Genomic DNA, 19,355 nt, shown 5'->3' on the forward strand with positions numbered 1-19,355 from the left:
CAAGCATTGTGCAGAGGGAGCAGGGCAGGGCTGGAGCCAGCCAGGGAGCACACCTCACACACCTCATCACGATGGCTTTGGACACTTCACAGTCTTTAAAACTTAAATGGAGGTTATTGGACTAACCTTACTCTTACCAGTAAATACAGACACTTAAATTAAAAAAAAAAAGTCAGGAAAGTATGCTGACTGCAGTTCTCCAAACCTTCTGGAGTGAGGCAGTAATCACGGGAGCTCCTTATGCAAGAGCAACAGCATCTTTATCTGTGCCAGGATGGGCCTACGGCAGTGAGGGATGACTGGTGTTCTGTCACTAAAACTGTAGACACATGAAATCTGCTACAGTAGATCTGAAAGACAGTATGTCTTAGCTTAACCATACACGTATCTTCGGTTTTTTTTTTAAGTTGTTTTTTTATATATCACAAATGGACACGTAATTATTTTGACCTACATTTTTGGAAATAATCATATTTTGTTAGGGTTTACAAGTTGTGTTTTGTTAAAGTTTAGGAGAGTTGTTAACAAACACAATAAGGGGCATAAAAGATGTACTACCTTGTTTTCTGGGCTATGGGTGGATGACCGACAGTGGATGATGTCACTAACAAGCAATTATAACATCCAACATTCCAAAAGTATTTAGTAATTTGTTTTGAAGAAACACAGCTTCCAAAAGAACAAAAAGATACTCCAAATATTTATTTGGATGGCTGCATGTCAAAGCAAAGTGAAATGCATAAAATAAAGAAATGAGTCCTAACTCCTAAAAGCATCAAATATTTTGCCAGCAACTTAAATACGGAACAGGATTCAAAGTTTTTTTTTTTTTTTTTTCAGTAAGGAGGTATGTAGGTACAGAGTACTCACGGCAGGAGTACGGCCTGGGGAAGTTCACCTGCAGATGGATTATCAGGATCACTGGCACTCCCTAGGGGAAGCCTATTTCTTTTGAAATGCTAAAGATGGCAATGACCCTCCCAGAGTAACACATAAGAACTATATTAACTACTAAGTACATGTATGGCATGATGGTGGAAGAACCTGGCTACGTCTATCTGTATCATAATTTCCACAATGTGTTCCCACAGTTCCTAGCCTGAGGGCTCTCTGGGCTCTCATGAGCCAGGTAGCAGCTCAAGACTGAGTCATGAGGCACTGTTCCCAGAGCAGCCTTGCTGGAGTGAGTCTAACTGGAAATATTTGACCTCCCTACTCTCAGTCTTCAAAGTCTTCTGAGTTGAAAAGTGTTCATACAAATATTCTAGTAAGGACTAAAGGTAGAGTCAGCTTTAGTCAGAATGGGTTCATATGCCCAATTAAGCTTGTCTTATGTCTAGATATGCTTTCCAAACACCTGAACAAATAAATCTTCACTTTCACCCCAGAACCACATAATGTAATTGCATTATAATATAGGAACACAAAAAAGGAGATATTTGCCAGTAAGACACATAGAATAAAAGACAGAATGTTCTTATATCTGCTCCAAGTTTATCCTATAGCAGATCTATTTATGGAATATACTTCTTTCAAGTACATAAACTCTCAGACAGAGCTGTCACTCATCTGAAAGGTGTTACAGAAAGGGCTGATAGGACAGAGACTAGGCCAGCCAAAAGAAACGGTGGTGAATGTTCATGATTTAGAATGGTCACACTGGGTGCTCATCATGCAAAGGAGAGAAGATGCTGCCAACAAATGACTCAGCATGCTTCTGACTTGTAACAGGTTTTCTGTAACAATGCTAGAAGCTTAAGTGGTACTATAATTAAATTATTATCAATAATTAAGGAGGAATATGTGACTTGAAGAAAGGTAACAATGAGTTTGAGAACCCATTATTTATTATTTATGGTATTTAATTATGTCATAGGATACTTTTTAAAAAATGTTTCTTCCTAGATAGGCTCATTGGTGAAACAGTGGTAACCAATCTTACAGAGGTAACCAACTGTGCTGGATAGTTCTATGTCAACTTGACACAGACTAAAGTCATCTGCAAGGATGGAGCTTCAGTTAACAAAATGCTCCAGGGTTAGAGAGTCAGCTCAGTAGTTAAGAGCACTGTTCTGCAGAGGACTAGGTTTGATTCTCAGTACCCACACAGCAGTTCACAGCTGTCTATGACTCCAGCTACAGGGGACTTAATAGGGGACTTAATGCCTGCTTTTGACCTCCTTGGGCACATGATGCACACAGATCCATGCAGCCAGAATACTCATACCTGCCAAATAATAAAATAAATCAAAAAAGAAAAAAAAAGAAAAAGAAAAAAGGAGAAAATGCTTCCATAAGATAGCTACAGACAACCATACAGGGTATTGATGGGTGATGGCTCTGGACTGGTCCTGGGTTCTGTAAGAAAGCAGGCTAAGGAAGCCATGGGAACAAGGCAGTAAGCAGTACCCCTTCATGGCCTCTGCATGAGCTCTTGCTTCCTCCTTGTTCCTGCCCTGTTTAAGTTTCTGCCCTCACTGCTTTTGATGATGAAGAGTTACATACAACTATGAGTGGACAAACCTTTTCCACCCCCAGGTGCTTTGGATATTGGTGTTTCATCACAGGAATAGTAACCCCAATTAAGACAACAACCATCATCAAATTGGATTTGTGGCATACTCCATAGAAGAAATCCATGCCCCGTGCTGCAAACTTGCCACAGATCTTACTGCTTTCATTTTGCTAAGCAGATGTGTCATCAAACTGCCTAGTAACATTTATATTCATCGGGGGAGGAATGCTGTGAAGTGTTGTCTTTCGGACATGACGCGACCCTTATACTTCTGAACATACAGCAGCTATGGCTATCTGCATAGACCCGAACAAGATAAAGTCAGTAGTAAGATGAGTGAGCACTCCAGAGGGCAGCACTAATTGGAGTCAGTGGGGAGAGGGAGCTCCAGGATAGGAAGGAAGCGTTGGGAATGTCTGAGGGCACGAGTGGAGATTTAGGGGAGCATATGATCAAGGTACATTGTAAACATTTATGAACTTGACAAAGAATAAATTAAAAATACTTAAAGAAGAAAAAAATGTGTTCCTTCTAATGTATATATATAGAATAAAATGATTACTGATGAAGCAAGAACCATGGTTTGATCAGTCTGTATACCACGACATCTCCCACTATCCAAACTGTTCAGGGTGAGATGCCTCAGCACTTGCCATAGAACAAGATCTCATGTAGCCCAGGCTGGCCTCAAACTATGTAACTGATGATGGCTTTGAACGTCTGATCTTCCCATCTCTACCTCATTAATTCTGAGATTACAGAGGTATGCCATCACACTCACAAAAAACATTAATACTTGACAACTTAAAAACAGTTTTGCTTATTTCAACACTCAGGAAGCAGAAGCAGGTAGATATCTGTGAGTTTTAGGCCAGCTTGGTTTATATACATAGAGTTTTAGGTCAGCCAGGGCTACCTAGTGAGACCCTGTCTCAAAGGAAAACAAATGTTTTATGTCTTTTCATTGAGTTAGACTTTCATGTACATGCACTATTAATCAGAGATGTTTTGTTTTTATTTACAGTTTAGAAAACTATAGAGGACAAATCTTCAATTACAGGGTCAAGAAATGAAATATACATACAACTCTTAAAAATCTTTGTTTTTGTTTTCTGTTTCCCTTTATTATGACTTAAATGGTCAGATTCATGAGCTGGTTCTAGCATGCTGAAAGTTCTGGCCAGCCAATGAGGTAGGGCCCAGTGAGAAGTCCTGGTCTGATGAAAGGCTTTCCTTATGACCTAAAGTCTCTGGTTTATACAACAGGGTAAAAACTAATTCTGAACAGTGTATTGCTGCAAGTTTTGCAATCCTTAAGCTATCTTAACTTGAAACAGTATTCAAAGAGGTAAAAATAATATTATTACCAAAATGTATTAGTTTCTAGAAATGAGAGAACTTAAAAAAAAAAAAAACCTAAACAAAATGTTAACAACAACCATCTTACTTAGGTTTTCATTGCTGTGAAAATATACCATGACCATGGCAAGTCTTATAAGGCAAACATTTAATTGGGGCTGGTTTACAGACTCACAGGTTCAGTCCATTATCATGAAGGTGGGGAGCATGGCAGCATTCACACAGGCATGGTGCTAAAAGAGTTGAGAGTTCTACATCTTCATCTGAAGGCAGCCAGGAGAAGACTGGCTTCCAGGCAGCTAGAAGAAGGGTCTCAAAGCTGACATCCACAGTGACACACTTCCTCCAACAAGGCCCCACCTACTAATAGTATGACTCCCTGGGCCAAGCATATTCAAACCACCACAATTAATATTTTTGCTAGAGACATTTTACTTCATACATGTGATATACTGTTCTTATTCGTTTTTTCTTAATTTCAACAAAATATTCAGAATGGTGTTTAATTATTTTGATTATCAATTACGTTTCTCTAACAATACTGTATGGTCACTCAACTGCCAGTCTTACTTTAGAGTCTAAGTATGAGCAGTTCTGGCTTACTGACTTAAAAAATAAAAATCTGAAATAAAAGCCAAAAAGTTTGCTTTTTATTTGTTATTATATAAAGCAGATGACCTTCCAGCATACTCTTACCTTCCTCTTGTAGCTTTTTGTAGAACCTTCACTCCAGACATGCTGAAGGCCCTCCCTTCTAACGGTCTGTTCTTCCAGAGGGTGCTGTTCAAGTACACTTCCCCAAACATCCCACAGGCATCCTGCACCAGAAGGCAGGACCTGCAAAAAGCAGCATGTTTATCTTGTAATTAAGAATCAAGACGATCCCTGTCTTCTTCCCCCAAACTGCCTTTTTAAAAATGTGTGTGTGTGTGTTTGTGTGTGTGTGACAGAGAGAGAGAGAGAGAGAGAGAGAGAGAGAGAGAGAGAGAGAGAGAGAGAACATACGTGAAGGTCAGAAGACAACTTGGGGGAGATGGGGTCTCCTCTCATCACATTGGTCCTGATAACTGAACTTAAATTGTCAGCCAGGCTCTGCAGCAGCAACTGCCTTTGCCCTCTGAACCATCTTGCCAAACTTTGTTTAGATTTTGTACATGCAAGTATTTAGATGACTAGCCACAAAACACAGGAGACGAAAATATATTTCAGCATGTACCCCCAGCCATTGTGGCTGAAAAGCTGATAATGATGGCTACCCTCCAGAGACCATGTGTCCTCTTTCCTGACTTCTGTCCTCTTCCCAAGTGGATGCTCAACAGTGAGAAGAGCTTCAGTATACAATGTTGAGCATGCTAACATGAAAGCTCACTGAGAAGTCACAAAAATAACAGACATGCATACTCCCCCAAGAGAAAGATCAGGGTCATTTTTAAATAGGGCTTCTACTGTTGTGATAAAACCCTGTGACCAAATGTAACATGGAGAGGAAAGGTATATTTTCATCTTATACTTCTAGGTAACAGTCTACAATGGAAGGAAGTCAGTGCAGGAACTCAAGACAAGAACCTGGAGGAAGAAACTGAGTAGAAGTCATCGAGGTACATTCCTACTGGCTTACTTCTCATGTCTTGCTCAACCTGCTTTCCTATTGAACCTGGAATCACCTGCACAGGGATGGCACTGACCACAGTGCAACCTTCTGTGTCAATCATTAATGAACACAATACGACACAGCCTTGCCTACAGGTCAGTGTTATGGAGGCATTGGTTCAATTAAGATTCCCCCCTTCTGAGCTATGTCTAGGTTTAAGTCAAGTTGACAGAAGCAGTGAGACAATGCCCTAGCTGGAAGCCATGTGGATATGACTTATAGCCAGGGACAAAAAGGACGATCCTCCCAATTTTAAGTTCAGAGGCCAGCATGAGTTTCTAATTATTTTTACTTCCACCTTAGGTAAACAAAGATCAACTTAAAGTGACATTCTCTAAAATGATTTCATGGAGCATAAAAAAGCTGTCAGTGCACATTGCTATAACGTGAGATGGAAACAAAAACTGAGGCAAAGGACAACACCTCTAGACCCTGAAGCTCCATCAGAGGAACAAGAACTCTAGGGTCCTGCTGAAGCCCCATGTGCAGGGCAAAAGCTCTATATTCTCTGAAGTTCTATTTACAAGAAGAAAACCTCTGGATTCTATGATAAATTCTCATCCACAGGGGAAGAAAAGTTTAGACTCCCCTATGAAGCCTCATCCACAGCAACAGAATTCTAGAGCAGCGGTTCTCAGCCTTCCTAGTGCTGTAACCGTTTAAGTTTGTGGTGACTCCAACCATAAAATTACTTTCATTGCTACTTTATAACTGTAACTTTGCTGCTGTTTTTTATCATAATGTACATATTGGATATATGACCCTGTGGAAAGAGTTGTTGAACCCCAAAGACCGAGAAATGCTTCTTTAGATTCCATTAAGAAGCCCATCCATAGAACACCCACTTTGCAATAGAAAAAAATATAAATCCTGCAAATAAATGTGTTCAGATTAAAATAATTAAAAACAAAAAAAGGAGCGAGTATATGAAAAAAGTGTGAGGAACAGACCTATTGAGGGATTATGATGTTAACAGAGATGAAAGTTCATAACTTTTATAAAAGTAAATTCACAAAATATTAATATAACAGAAGCTATAAAAATGGACTGGCCGATTCGACAAAGTAAACAGAATTTCAGAAACTCAAGTTACACTTATTCACATAGCAAACTCACTCAATTTAGTGTGAGGAATCACTACATGCATCCATAGGGTGTGCTTACACCATCAAGGTGCATATGGGGATACTGCCAGAGCTCAGCTTGAGAGCTCAGACATGAGCAAACATGAGAAAGGCAGCAACAGTGGGCAGGACAAGGGCGAACACACTCCACTGGGGTTCCGGAGAGCAAGTGCACAGAGGAATGCAGTGGCTTGGTTTTTTGTTTTTTCTTTTATAACTATTATTATTGGTTATTTTATTTGTTTACATTTCAAATGTTGTCCTCCTTCCTGGTTTCCCCTCTGCAAGCCCTTTATCTCAACCCCTTCCCCCTGCATCTATGAAGGTGCTCCCCCACCCACCCACCAAGTCCCACCCACCGCCCTAAAGCCTCCACAGGACCAAGGGCCTCTCTTCCCATTGATGCCCAATAAGGCCATCCTCTGCACATATTCAGCTGGAGCCAGGGGTCCCTCCGTGTGTACTCTTTGGTTGGTGGTCTAGTCTCTGGGAGCTCTGGGGTGTCTGGCTGGTTGATATTGTTGCTCTTCCTTGGGGTTACAAACCCCTTCAGCTCCTTCAGTCCTTCCCCTAACTCTTCCCTTGGGGTCCCCGTGCTCAGTCCGAAGGTTGGCTGTGCAGCACTTCTTGGCATCAGCACTAGTGTCTGGGTTTGGCGTCTGCAGATGGGAGGAATCCCCAGGTAGGGTGGTCTCTGGATGGCCTTTCCTTCAGTCTCTGCTCCACTTTTAGTCCCTGTATTTTCTTTTCTTTCTTTCTTTTTTTCTTTTTAAATTATTATTTAAGACCTTTATTAACAGGTGCTTACAGTTTGTTGCAGTTTGTTGAAAAAATCAAGTTGTAAACTTTATCACAAATTAAAAATGAAGTTCTAAAAAATCTCAACTTGACCAGATATGAAACAATTTAAAAACCATTAAAGGTGTATTGAGAAAAACCAGGCCTTTTTTTTTTCTTAAAAAACATGTTTGACATTACCAAAAAGAGACATCTTTAGGTAAAAATAATAAAAACCCCATGCTGCATAGATAATGCAGATAGTTCTAATGTTATCTGGTCAACGGGCAAAAAGCAAGCACTTAAGGTCTTCAGCTCCAATCTTTGTTCATTTCTTATTGCTGGATGACCAAACCGGATGATGGTTGAGATGGTAGGCCCGTGTTTACTCAGTCCCGCCCTGCTCAGCCTCGGGAGCGGACGAATTCTCACCTGGTGGATCGGCTGCTTTTGTCTCTTTGCCATCTTGTGGTTTAGGGTTCTCTGGGGCGTCTGTATTGGTAATTCAAGTTGCTGCGATGGCGACGACGTTGAAGTGGCTGTTGACCTTGGGTCTCCTTGATTTTCTTTGTCCTCTTCATTGCCATCCTCTCTAGGCTGTCTTTGGCGAGGAGGGCCCCTGAAATGATTACTACGGAATCGGAATCATGGTCTGTAACCCCAATACATATTCTGTCTCACTGGTCTACCTTGCTCTCCTGCACCCTGGTTGTCTGCACCCTCCATCACTTCTCCTTGCACAGGGGGGTTGGAATTTCTTTCTCCCACTCTCACTATTCTGGTAATTCTGCTGGTAATTGCGTGGAGGACCCCTATGAAGTGGATAGCATCTATAATGGTCTGCTCCATATTTACTGCCTTGAACTGGAACTCCACCAGGGCCTGTAACATTTGCTGCCTCCCCACCCTTTTCTCCTTCAATAACATCAAACTCCATAGTCTCTCCATCTCCTACACTGCGAAGGTACTTCCTGGGGTTATTCTTCTTTATGGCAGTCTGGTGTATAAATACGGCTTCCTTGGTGTCATTCCTGTTGATGAAACCATATCCGTTCCTTACGTTGAACCATTTTACTGTTCCCCAAACCTTCCTTGCGATGACTTTCTTGTCCCCGCTGGTGGGCGCCACCGATGTGAGGCCGTCCGGGATGCCACTACCCGCGCAGCTGCCCGTGGAGCCGGGTTTGGTGTCGGTGGTGCTGAGGGTGGCAGTGGGGGTGGGGGTGGGGTGGGGTGGGGCGGCTACTGGGTCTCAGCCTCACTGCTCATGGTTGCGGTGATGGTGACTAGGCTGGCAGCTGCAGTGGGGCTCTCAGGGCTCTCTGGGGTGCCCCCTGTATTTTCTTTAGACAGGAACAATTCAGGGTTAAAAATTTTGAGATGGGTGGGTGGCCCCATCCCTCAACCAGGGGCTGTGCCTATCCACTAGATATGGACTTTACAGGTTCTACCACCCCTGTGTTGGGTATTTCGGCTAATGTCATCCCTGTTAAGTTCTTGGTTATTAGCTGCTGAAAAAGAATTTGATAAAATACAATACCCCTTCATGATAAAAGTCTTGGAAACATCAGGAATTCAAGGTATATACCTAAACATAATAAAAGCAGTATTTGGCAAATCAATAGCCAACATCAAACTAAATGGAGAGAAACTTGAAGCAATCCCATTAAAATCCGGGACTAGACAAGGCTGCCCACTCTCCCTATCTATTCAATATAGTGTACTCGAAGTTCTAGCCAGAGCAATTAGACAACAAAAGGAAGTCAAAGGGATACAAATTGTAAAGGAAGAAGTCAAAATTTCACTATTTGCAGATGATATGATAGTATACTTATGTGACCCCAAAACTTCCACCAGAGAACTCCTAAACCTGATAAACAACTTCAGCAAAGTGGCTGGATATAAAATCAATTCAAGCACATCAGTAGCCTTCCTCTACTTGAAGGATAAACAGGCTGAGAAAGAAATTAGGGAAATGACACCCTTCACAATAGTCACAAATAATATAAAATATCTTGGAGTAAATCTAACTAAGCAAGAGAAAGATCTGTATGACAAGAATGTCAAGTCTCTGAAGAAAGAAATCGAAGAAGATCTCAGAAGATGGAACGATCTTCCATGCTCATGGATTGGCAGGATTAATATTGTAAAAATGGCCATCTTGCCAAAAGCAAGCTACAGATGCAATGCAATCCCCATCAAAATTCCAACTCAATTTTTCACAGAGATAGAAAGAGTAATTCTCAAATTTATCTGGAATAATAAAAAGCCCAGGATAGCAAAAACTATTCTCAACAATAAGAGCACTTCTGGGGGAACCCCTGTCCCTGACCTCAGGCTGTACTTCGGAGTTCAGGGACTGAGCAGAGGAAAGGCAGCATGTCCTAAATCACGATGCAAGTAAACACTGACAGAAGGATGGAGCACAGAAGACCATGGTGTAACAGAGAACAGGGAAAATAAGGACAAGATTCTTAAAAACAAGCAGCAGATGCCAATTTGAAAGACTATTTATTAGAATAGAAATTTAATTTATAGCTACTTTTTCAAATGTTATGGATAAAGCCAGAAGATAGCGGATTATTTTCAAAATTCTGAAAACTACCTCAGAACTATCTACCAACAAAAGTAATTTCAAGAGTGGTTATAAAATAAAGAAAATTTCAGCTTTTTTTTTTTTTAAGGAGTACTTTCTAATTGGTATTTAATTCAGGCTGGAATATTTGTTAATTACTAATGCCATCACAAAAAAAATTTCTCAATTATATTATTCAGAAAGAAAGAAATAATCCTGGGGAAAGTGCTAGAATTACTGGTATATATTACCATGTCTAGCTTTGGAAAGAACACTTATTATTTATATTAGTATAGTAATTAATATATTTTTATCATCTATATCTATATCCATAGAGTACATGCTGGCTTGAATTCAAGATCCTCCTCTGTCTACCTCCCAACACTTGGGATTACAGGTATAAGCCACAATGCCCAACTATTTTTGGAAACTATAACATGCTTTTGAATTCACAAATCAAACAGAAAATTGTAACTAGAAAATAACCCAATACTATGATCTATTTGATAAAAGTAAATGTCAAAACTTATCGTTAGGGAAGTGATAGCATTCCGTATAGTAAGACTGTATTTTCTATTACATCCATTTATCTATTTTTTGTGGTAGTGACAATCGACCTAGGGCCTTGTATCTGCAATCTCTTGCCACTGAGCTACATCTTGTACTTTTCTATTTTATTTTGAATTAGTTTTCTATGTCATTTTCACAAATTCTACATCAAACCTCTGCAGTTCCCGATACTTCCTGAAGCTGCTGCACCCACTGCCCAGTCCTAAAGCAGCACTCCTGAAGCCCTTGCTGATGCAGTGCATGTCTCAGTGACCATGCTCAGGTCAGTGCCAATCATAGACCTCTCTTTCTGTCATAGTCATTTACACGCTTCCTCACTTCCCAGCTACCTTTTGTTATCTGGCCCTAGTTTGTTATATGGCCCCGGATCATGCTTCCGGGCCCCTGCCCTGGGCACTGTTCTCCCTTGGTTCATGCTGGCTGGATGTGCTCTCTCTCACACTGTCCTCCACACAGAGCTGTGGCTCATGCCTGAAGTGGGTTTCCACAAGAGCAGTCACCTTACAGGACACACTGAATCCCACCTACTTGTCAATGCTTCCTCTTGGTGAAACACTATCTCCAAAATCCAATGCTGTCCCAGGTCTCTGCAGAAAAATTACACAATCTGCTTACACTGAGTGGGACTCAAATGGCTTCCCAGCAAAGCAGCTTTCTGTCAGAGATTTAGGACCTTGCAAAAATTATCTATATGAGCTTGAATCTACTCATTTTAACATGGAAGTAACAGAAGTTAATGCAGGCAGCACTGGAAAGTTACCCACAGAGCTTAGGGCTAGGTTCAGTGGATGGCACAGTGATAATGATAATAATAATTAGGGAGTACCATTGATATCAAAGCTTAAAAATGTTACTTTTTCTAAAACATTCTTGCACATGTTCCATTAGGTCAGTTATTGGTTTTTCTATGGATTAACTTGCTTTATTAAATGATAATTTGCTTACCAGATATTGTGGGTATATAAAAAAAATAGGTAAGCTGTGTACTGAACGTCTATGACCTGTCATGCTCACTAATTTTCCTTGTTTGTAATCATGGAATCATTACACAATGCCAGTTTTGCTTCTTCATTTTGATTCTGTTTGTTTTCCTTTGTAACAGTGTGAACAAACATTTCTGAAAAGAAGCTAGGTCTGGCAAAGAACAAAACCTCCTATGAGTCTGTGTCTGCAGATTCTGCTGGGAATCTCAGTGCTGTGGAGAGACAGGGGCTTTGTAGGTTCAGAAGCTGATTGCTCTATCTTGGGTTACTTTTAGCCTTCCAGGATGCCGTTTCTTTCTACACTCTGTATCAGAACTAATACATCATGATAAAATATACTAAACACCTCTTAGATGCCATTAACTTTAACAGAACACTAGTCTCCACTATGCAGAGAGCTGTGAATGTCACCAGAAAGCACCTTGTGCCTTTCCACACATCTCGTTTGTAACTACCTCTCTGATGCACCCACCAATATATTTTAAACTTGCCATGATTTATGACTTTGTTTGTTCTGTAAAACTATAAAAACTTAATGAAACGGATTCTACATTGGAACATTGAATTTGGTGTAACCTACATCTGTGTTCCTGGGCCATGGTCACGAATAATGGCGCTAGTAGAATAAACCACTTCTTACTCTAAGATGAGTGCCCAGGTAGTGGTGGTACACACCTGGGAGGCAGACGCAGGTGGATCTCTGAGTTCTAGGTCAGCCTAGACTACAGAGTAAGTTCCAGGACAATCAGGATCACACAGAGAAATCCTGTCTCAAAAAACCAAGATGAGACCTGTGGTTTTTATGTGGACAACAGGATCTCATATAGCCTGCGCTAGTCTTGAATTTGTTGTGTGGCTGAGAATAACCTTGAACTTTTCATCTCTTACCTCTATCCCAAGTGATAGGTTGTAGCATGTGTCATATGTTTGTTTAAATAATTCACTGAGTTCAAGTAAATTTGTTTCATGAGCACAAGTTGGGGCTTATTTACTGGAGAAACCAGCTATACCATCTAAACAGTGACTCCTCTTCCTCTGCCGGTGATCAACTGGCCACAGCTTCTCAGTCGGGGTGGGTCCTCATGAGCCCCTTCCTCATCCATGCTGTACTATTGCTAGGCGCAGTTTTGTGCATGTAACTCGCAGCGGCTGTGAGTCCCTGAGAATAATGGCACATCATTTCCAGAAGATAGCACTTTACAGTTGTCTTAGGATTGAAGCTATTGCTGTGATAAAGACACTAACCGTAAGCAACTTTGGGAGGAAAGGGTTTATTTGATCCTAGAGTTTGTAGTCAATGAGGTAACTCAAGGCAAAAGTCTGGATGCAGGAGATGATGCAGAAGCTGTAGATGAACACTGATCACTGGCTTGCTCAGCCTTCTTTTTTATATGATCCAAGACCACTTGCCCAGGGGGTAGCATCACCCCCCATAGGCTGGGCCATCCCATTTTCTTAATTACTAGTTAAGAAAATGCCCTCTAAACTTGTATATAGGCAAGTCTTATGGAAGCTTTTTTTTTTTTAGCTGACTTGTGCCAAGCTGACATGAAACTGACTAGTGCACAGCATTCTTCTCTATCTTCCAGCTTTTACATGCCTTCTCCCTCTCTTGGGGTAAATTTTGGGCCTAGGGAGACAGATAACATAAATGGCCTGATTAAGGAAGAACAATTAGCATTTATTTATTTTTAGTACTTTGGTCAGGTTTAAGTTTCTGCATTAACCAATGCCTACTGCAAAAAGAAGCGTCTCCAACTAATATTGAAATCATTATTCTATGGGTATAAAACAAATATTTAGGAGATGGTTTTACAACAGGTTTGTTTGGTGAAGCAGTAGCTTCCACATCACCAAGTGTGATCTCCTTGGTGGTGAGGTTTTATGAAATACTAGATATAGCATATTAGGCATGAATTTCCTCTCCAAGAATGGACCACAAATCCATGGAAAAATGCTTTATAATCCAAAATGGTCTTACCCCTACTGTACCAGTGGTACTGCTGCACCAGTATTGGCACATTTCCCCAGTAGGCTGGTACTGCTGCACCAGTGGGTAAGATCATTGATGACTCGTCACCCTTATCGTCCTCACCCGGCAAAGCTGGGAAAGCTACTCAGTAGAGGAAGCTTCTGGATCAGGCCTAGCTTGATTTTTCTATGTTGTAATGTCTTCACAAAAAAAAACAAACAAAAAAAAAAAACTCCTCATTTAGTTCCATTAGACAACTATGGCGGTTTGAATAAGAATGGGATAATGCCTCCCATACGATCATTTAAACACCTGATTCCCATGTAGTGGGCCACTGTCTGTGTACTTCATGGAAACTTTTGGAGATGGAACCTTGTTAGAGGAAGTAGTCACCAGAGGCTAAACTTTGAGAGTGTATAGCCTCACTCTACTTTCTGTATGTCGATGAATACATGACCAAATTTCCTGATTTTGCGACTTTACCTCCCTACATGCTGCCATGGCTCCCACACTGTGATGGTGTCTATCCCTTTGGAACTCTAAGCCAAAATAAGTCTTTTTATTCCTGAGATGCTTTTTGGTTATAGTATTTTATCACAACAGAAAGTATATATAGAACCACACTTCAAAAGATATAATGCAAATGGCTGAGAAACATTTTAAAAAATGTTTTAAAATGTAACACCAGGAAAATGCAAATTAAAAACACTTTGTGAGTGTATACCTCAACCGTTGGCAGAATTGTCAGGATAAAAAAAAAAAAGATATAAAGAAGACAGATGCTAACATGGATGTAGGGAAAAGGGAACATTTATTCACTGTCTGTTGAAGTGCAAACTGGTAGTCAGTCACTATGGAAATCAGTGTGGCAGTGCCTCAAAAGACTAGAAATAGATCTACCATGAGATTTATACTTAAAAAACCTGTTTTCAACCTAGACTGTTGCCAATAGGCTTCTATCCACAAACTGATAGCAAATCCCCATTGCTGAAGACAAACTCACACTACTCAGTGTACATGAGAGTCTGAGCTGGTACCTTCACCGCCATGTTCTAGTGTCTATGCTACAGAAAGCTACTCTGCATGCTGCTAAAAGACAAAAGTAAACACTAACCCAACCACAAAACCTTTGATCTTCAATCTGTCCTGCTGAAAAACACACTAGGGCAATGGTGGCACAGAATAACCGACCAGTATCTGATTTGACTTAAGGCCCACTCCATGAGATAAAAACCATACCTGTCACTGTTTGAGTGACTAAGAATCAGAGCTTAAATAACCCAGAGACTCAGTATAAAACCAAATATTACTGGTATTAAAAACAACAAAAAAACCCAAAACAGTAAAATGACTACTAATAATATTCTGCTACGCTCATTTCTTAGTTATGGCTATCATTGCTGTGAAGAGACAACATGACCAATACAAACTCTATAAAGGAAAACATTTAATTTTATAATTTTAAAAAGTGTTTAGTCCACTATCATCATGGTGGAAGGCACGGCAGTGTCTAGGCAGACATAGTACTGCAGAAGGAGCTGAGAGCTCCACATCTTGATCCACCGGTGGTAGAGAGAGACTGTGTCACAATGGACACTCTCACAGTATGTGCCTGCCCGCCTGCCTGCTGCCTGCCTGCCCGCCTGCCCGCCCGCCTGCCTGCCTGCCTGCCCGCCTGCCCGCCTGGCTGCCCGGCTGCCCAACCGGCTGCCCGCCCGCCTGCCCGCCCGCCTGCCCGCCCGCCTGCCCGCCCGCCCAGCCGCCCGGCCACCTGCCTGCCTGCCTGCCCGCCCGCCTGCCTGTGTCAGGTCTCTCCTCACAGAGCCAAGAGGATAGTTTGCCATTATGAACCTGGTGAATCAAACTGCTCAATGCAGGTACAATGGTTTATGATTGTCACTCTGGATGTTGAGGAAGAAAGACTGCCATTGAGAACCTGACTCAAAAGCAAACAAACCCTAGAGTAACATGGTGGCAGAGGGAACACAAGCAAAAATGTGACCAGGGTACTCTCTGTGAATATGGGTTCCAAGACAAGGAGTTTCAACAATTTAGTTCCAGGATACATGTGTGTGTGTGTGTGTTTTTAGAGTAGGCTGAAGTTCAGATACCAACACCTGAAATCCCTGAAGAGATGCTGTACATTGTGTGGTTATGTCCTGGAAGACAACAAGCAAGCATAGCACCATCTTTAGAAGGTTGGCAGATACTGGGGAATAGCAGAGGCAAGCTATGAGAGGTGTGTGTCAGAAGATTTGACACTTTAGAGCTGTGGTATGAATTAGTGTGATGTAGTGTTCATAACAATCCTCCACTTTGGGTAGTAGACTGAGGTTTGTCTATTAGCTGCCCTGCCACTGGTAAGGTAAACATGCACACTGATTCACATCAAGAGAGCTCTCAGAACTGTTTGTGAGTACTTGTGAGGAAGGAGAGATGGATACTATCTTTAGGAGTGATTAATTTCAATTACCAAGAGAAAAATGTCTCATAGGATGGCAGTAAGATGGTCATGGTTAGAATAAGAGCCCCAGAACTAGATTTATTCTATCAGACAGATCACCACTCTGTGCTTGCAATAACAATCCAATAAGTAAATTCCACTCTTAAAAGTACTGAGGCATAAAACAAACACCCTTAACCAAACAGGTTCCCATGCCTCTGGCTGTTATCATGTGAAACAGAGAAGCCTGCAAGTTCTGGGGAAGAGACCTAATTTTTGTGTTCTGTGTCTAATGATTGCAACTCCACGGACTCATGTTAATCCTCACTCCCACACAGTCTAGGTGACTTTAACTTGCTCAACACCAGCTGAGTTCCTATACATTTTCTAAACTCAAAAAAAAAATCTTAATTTCTGTCATCCAACTAGTCAATCTGAATAGCTATCGATAGTGATGTATTTGTCTTCGTAGAGGGGTAATCTTTATGTGAAAGCAAAGAGGGAGAGGTATGAAAGCAGTGTAAAGCTTCTGTCTGGACCAACCTGTGATGACAGGTTTATGGCAGCAATCTCATTGCTGTAGTTTTATTTGTAATGTAAGTTTTTGCTAAAAAATTTTTATTTTTGCAAAAAATAACTTGAAATGCAGTGCCTACTTGCCCTGTCCTAACTAGTCACTCAGTTCCACCTAGGAGGAACGACAGCACTCTGGAGACACAGTTACAGTGGTAAACACAACGGCATCAGCCTCGAATCCCAGAGCCAAGGCAGAGATCATGATCTGAAGCCACTGTGGGCTATATACAGCCAAGTCCAAAGTTACTCTGTGATACATAGTGAGACCTTGTCTCAAAAACAAACAAAACAACAAAGAGAAAGCAGATGGTGTTTGTGAACTCATATTACCCTTTTCAGAAACACAAAAACAACACACATAAGAGGTCTAACATGCTGGACATATAAAGGTTTGTTATGTAGTTAATACTTGCCTTTGAAGAATGTTTTCCCTCCTGTGTGTGTATATGTCTGCACACACACATTTACATGCACTGGTGACTGAACTCAGGGCCTCATATGTAGAGATCAAGCGTCCAGTCAAAGTTATATCCAGATCCTGAAAAGTTTTTTTATATCTTGCCTTTATCAGCTTCATTGTAGAATGACTTAAAAATTACATATAATAAAAAACAAAGCCGGACAGTGGTGGCGCATGCCTTTAATCCCAGCACTTGGGAGGCAGAGGCAGGCGGATTTCTGGGTTCGAGGCCAGCCTGGTCTACAGAGTGAGTTCCAGGACAGCCAGGGCTACACAGAGAAACCCTGTCTCAAAAAACCAAAAAAGAAAAAAAAAAAAAAAAAAAAAAAAAAAACCAACAACAACAAAAACTATAAAATGAATGACAAAGGATGAAAGCTAGATTTGTAGAGAGGGTTTTAAAGTCTATAATTCCTCTGAGAATTTCAACTTCTCCCTTCTAAACTAACTTCTTTGTTTCATTCAGTGGTACAATTTCACTGCTCCACAGAGAGGGAGGGAGCAAGGGAACTGCGGACGTGTGTGTCAGCACACGCACATTTGCCAAGAAGGAAGATTAAGTGACCATGTGGGTGTTTACGCTGAGATCGGAGCAGTTCTTAGCAGTCCACCAAGAATTCCGGGAATCAAGACAGGCTGGCTGTTCTATTCTAGGTCACTGTCAGGCTGCAGTCTCTGAGGAGCTACAAGATCGTATGCTCTACTCTACAACCTTTTACTAAACATCAACTCAGGAACAAGGGAGAAGGAATTGGAGTATGAGGCATAAAAGAAAAAAAAGCAAGAGACAGAGAAAGGGAGGGTGGAAGCAGGAAGAGCCAGGAGAGGCTTGACCCAGATGAGAAGAGCTCCCCAGAAGGCAGGAGGAGGGCCGCTTCCCTGCAGCTGGGAACTAGACACAGGACACTGCGTTCCCTTTTCTCAAAAAAACAACCAAGCATGGGTCTTAAAGTAAACACTTAATCCTGCTGTTTATCTTTTTAACATGAAGAGATGTTAACAGCATGTTTTTTGCTATACAGAAATGTTTCTTATTCATTTAAAAACCACATTTTTCCTGCTAAAACATGACAGGAGTTCTCTCATTCTCTCTCTCCTTCTCCCTCTCTCTCCCCTTTTCTTCCTTTCTACTTCTCTATGTAATAAAATAAGCTCTCCCTATATCCCAGCGTTGCCTCAAACTTGAAGCTCATTGTTACAATTTCCTAAGTACTGACATTACAGGCATGTGCCACTATGCTTGGTATGAACTTTCCAGTATCATTGGACAGGAACAAATAATAACTTTTCCTTGCTAAATATGGAGTTCATATGGTTTTTATACCTGTAGGATCCTGTATCCACTGCCACTGTCACAGCACTGAGCAGTTCCTATGAGATTACAGATGACCTTGCCCATCTGTTATCAGCTATCCCAGAAATGATAGTCTGTCTTGAGTCAGGCAGACAGGTTCTGGAAGGGCAGATTGTAGGTGAGACAGCTGTAGACTACAACATTTCCCCTGCAGAGCCCTCAGGCTGTATGCTGAGAGAGGATGTCCCAAGCTGTGAGCATTAAGAAACAGTCCTGTCTGCTGAAGGTCAGACTTCTGTCTCTGTTGCTTCAGAAACTAAAAGGTTCTTCATTTGGGGGGGGGGGGGGGGGAGATAGGGATATAGAGGTCAACCTGTGAAGGAAAAATGGTACAGGAAACTGCATATAGTTTAATATTGAAAATAATTTATTTAAAGTACATTGAGCACCACAGGCACTGACCCCACAGAGTCCTGATCTGCATTATATGACATTAGATCTAAGATGGCTCCTGAACACTGGTGAGATGATTTCATTCTGGAGACTCTGGAGCTCCAACAACAGCCCTGCTTGCTGTTGTTTCAGTTCATCAAGTGTTCATGAGCAAAAAGAAGAGAAAAAGATGTTTGGCGATATCCTGATGATGAAGATTGGACTTGCCGCAAGAAATCCAATGCCTCTAATCAACAGAAATTAGTCTATTTTGTTGGAAATAGATCTGTTCACCCTTTCTCCCCTAAACTTTGTCTTCTATCTACTGGGGGTGAGGGGCGTTGGAAGGGAATAGGGTGCAACAGGGGTTGGAAGGGTGGTAGAGGTTTTAAGAACCTAATAAAATTGTAAAAAAAAAAAAAAAAGGTATGTTAGCAAGACTGATCTAATGTAATGGTTTATAAATCATCTCATTTATGAAGTACACATATATACTCTATCCGGTAACTCTATCAAATGAAAACAGCTTTAGTAAAAATGCATACATACAAGCCCTGCACCCAATATTAATGAAAACCTTGTAAGTTATTATACAATTCTATAAACAGCTGCTCTAAAAACAGA

At 41.2% G+C, this 19,355-nt stretch overlaps 1 protein-coding gene and 1 pseudogene across 6 annotated transcripts in view; both read right to left on the minus strand.

Annotated features, from left to right (window-relative positions):
• The window catches only part of Spidr (scaffold protein involved in DNA repair), a 234,456-nt gene that overhangs the window by 43,334 nt on the left and 171,767 nt on the right, over positions 1 to 19,355 (minus strand). For 5 of the 6 annotated variants that reach the window (XM_034515175.2, XM_034515176.2, XM_076942503.1 and 2 more), the window contains one exon: positions 4,571 to 4,711. The exons of the other annotated variant lie outside the window; for it this stretch is intronic. In XM_034515175.2, the coding sequence (XP_034371066.1) occupies positions 4,571 to 4,711 (141 nt within the window). The remainder of the gene's footprint in view (positions 1 to 4,570; positions 4,712 to 19,355) is intronic. 6 annotated transcript variants of the gene reach the window in all.
• LOC117717792 (Y-box-binding protein 1 pseudogene) lies at positions 7,605 to 8,695 on the minus strand (annotated as a pseudogene).

This window comes from Arvicanthis niloticus, chromosome 12 (assembly GCF_011762505.2).
Source record: "Arvicanthis niloticus isolate mArvNil1 chromosome 12, mArvNil1.pat.X, whole genome shotgun sequence".
In the NCBI taxonomy this organism is placed as follows: Eukaryota; Metazoa; Chordata; class Mammalia; order Rodentia; family Muridae; genus Arvicanthis; species Arvicanthis niloticus.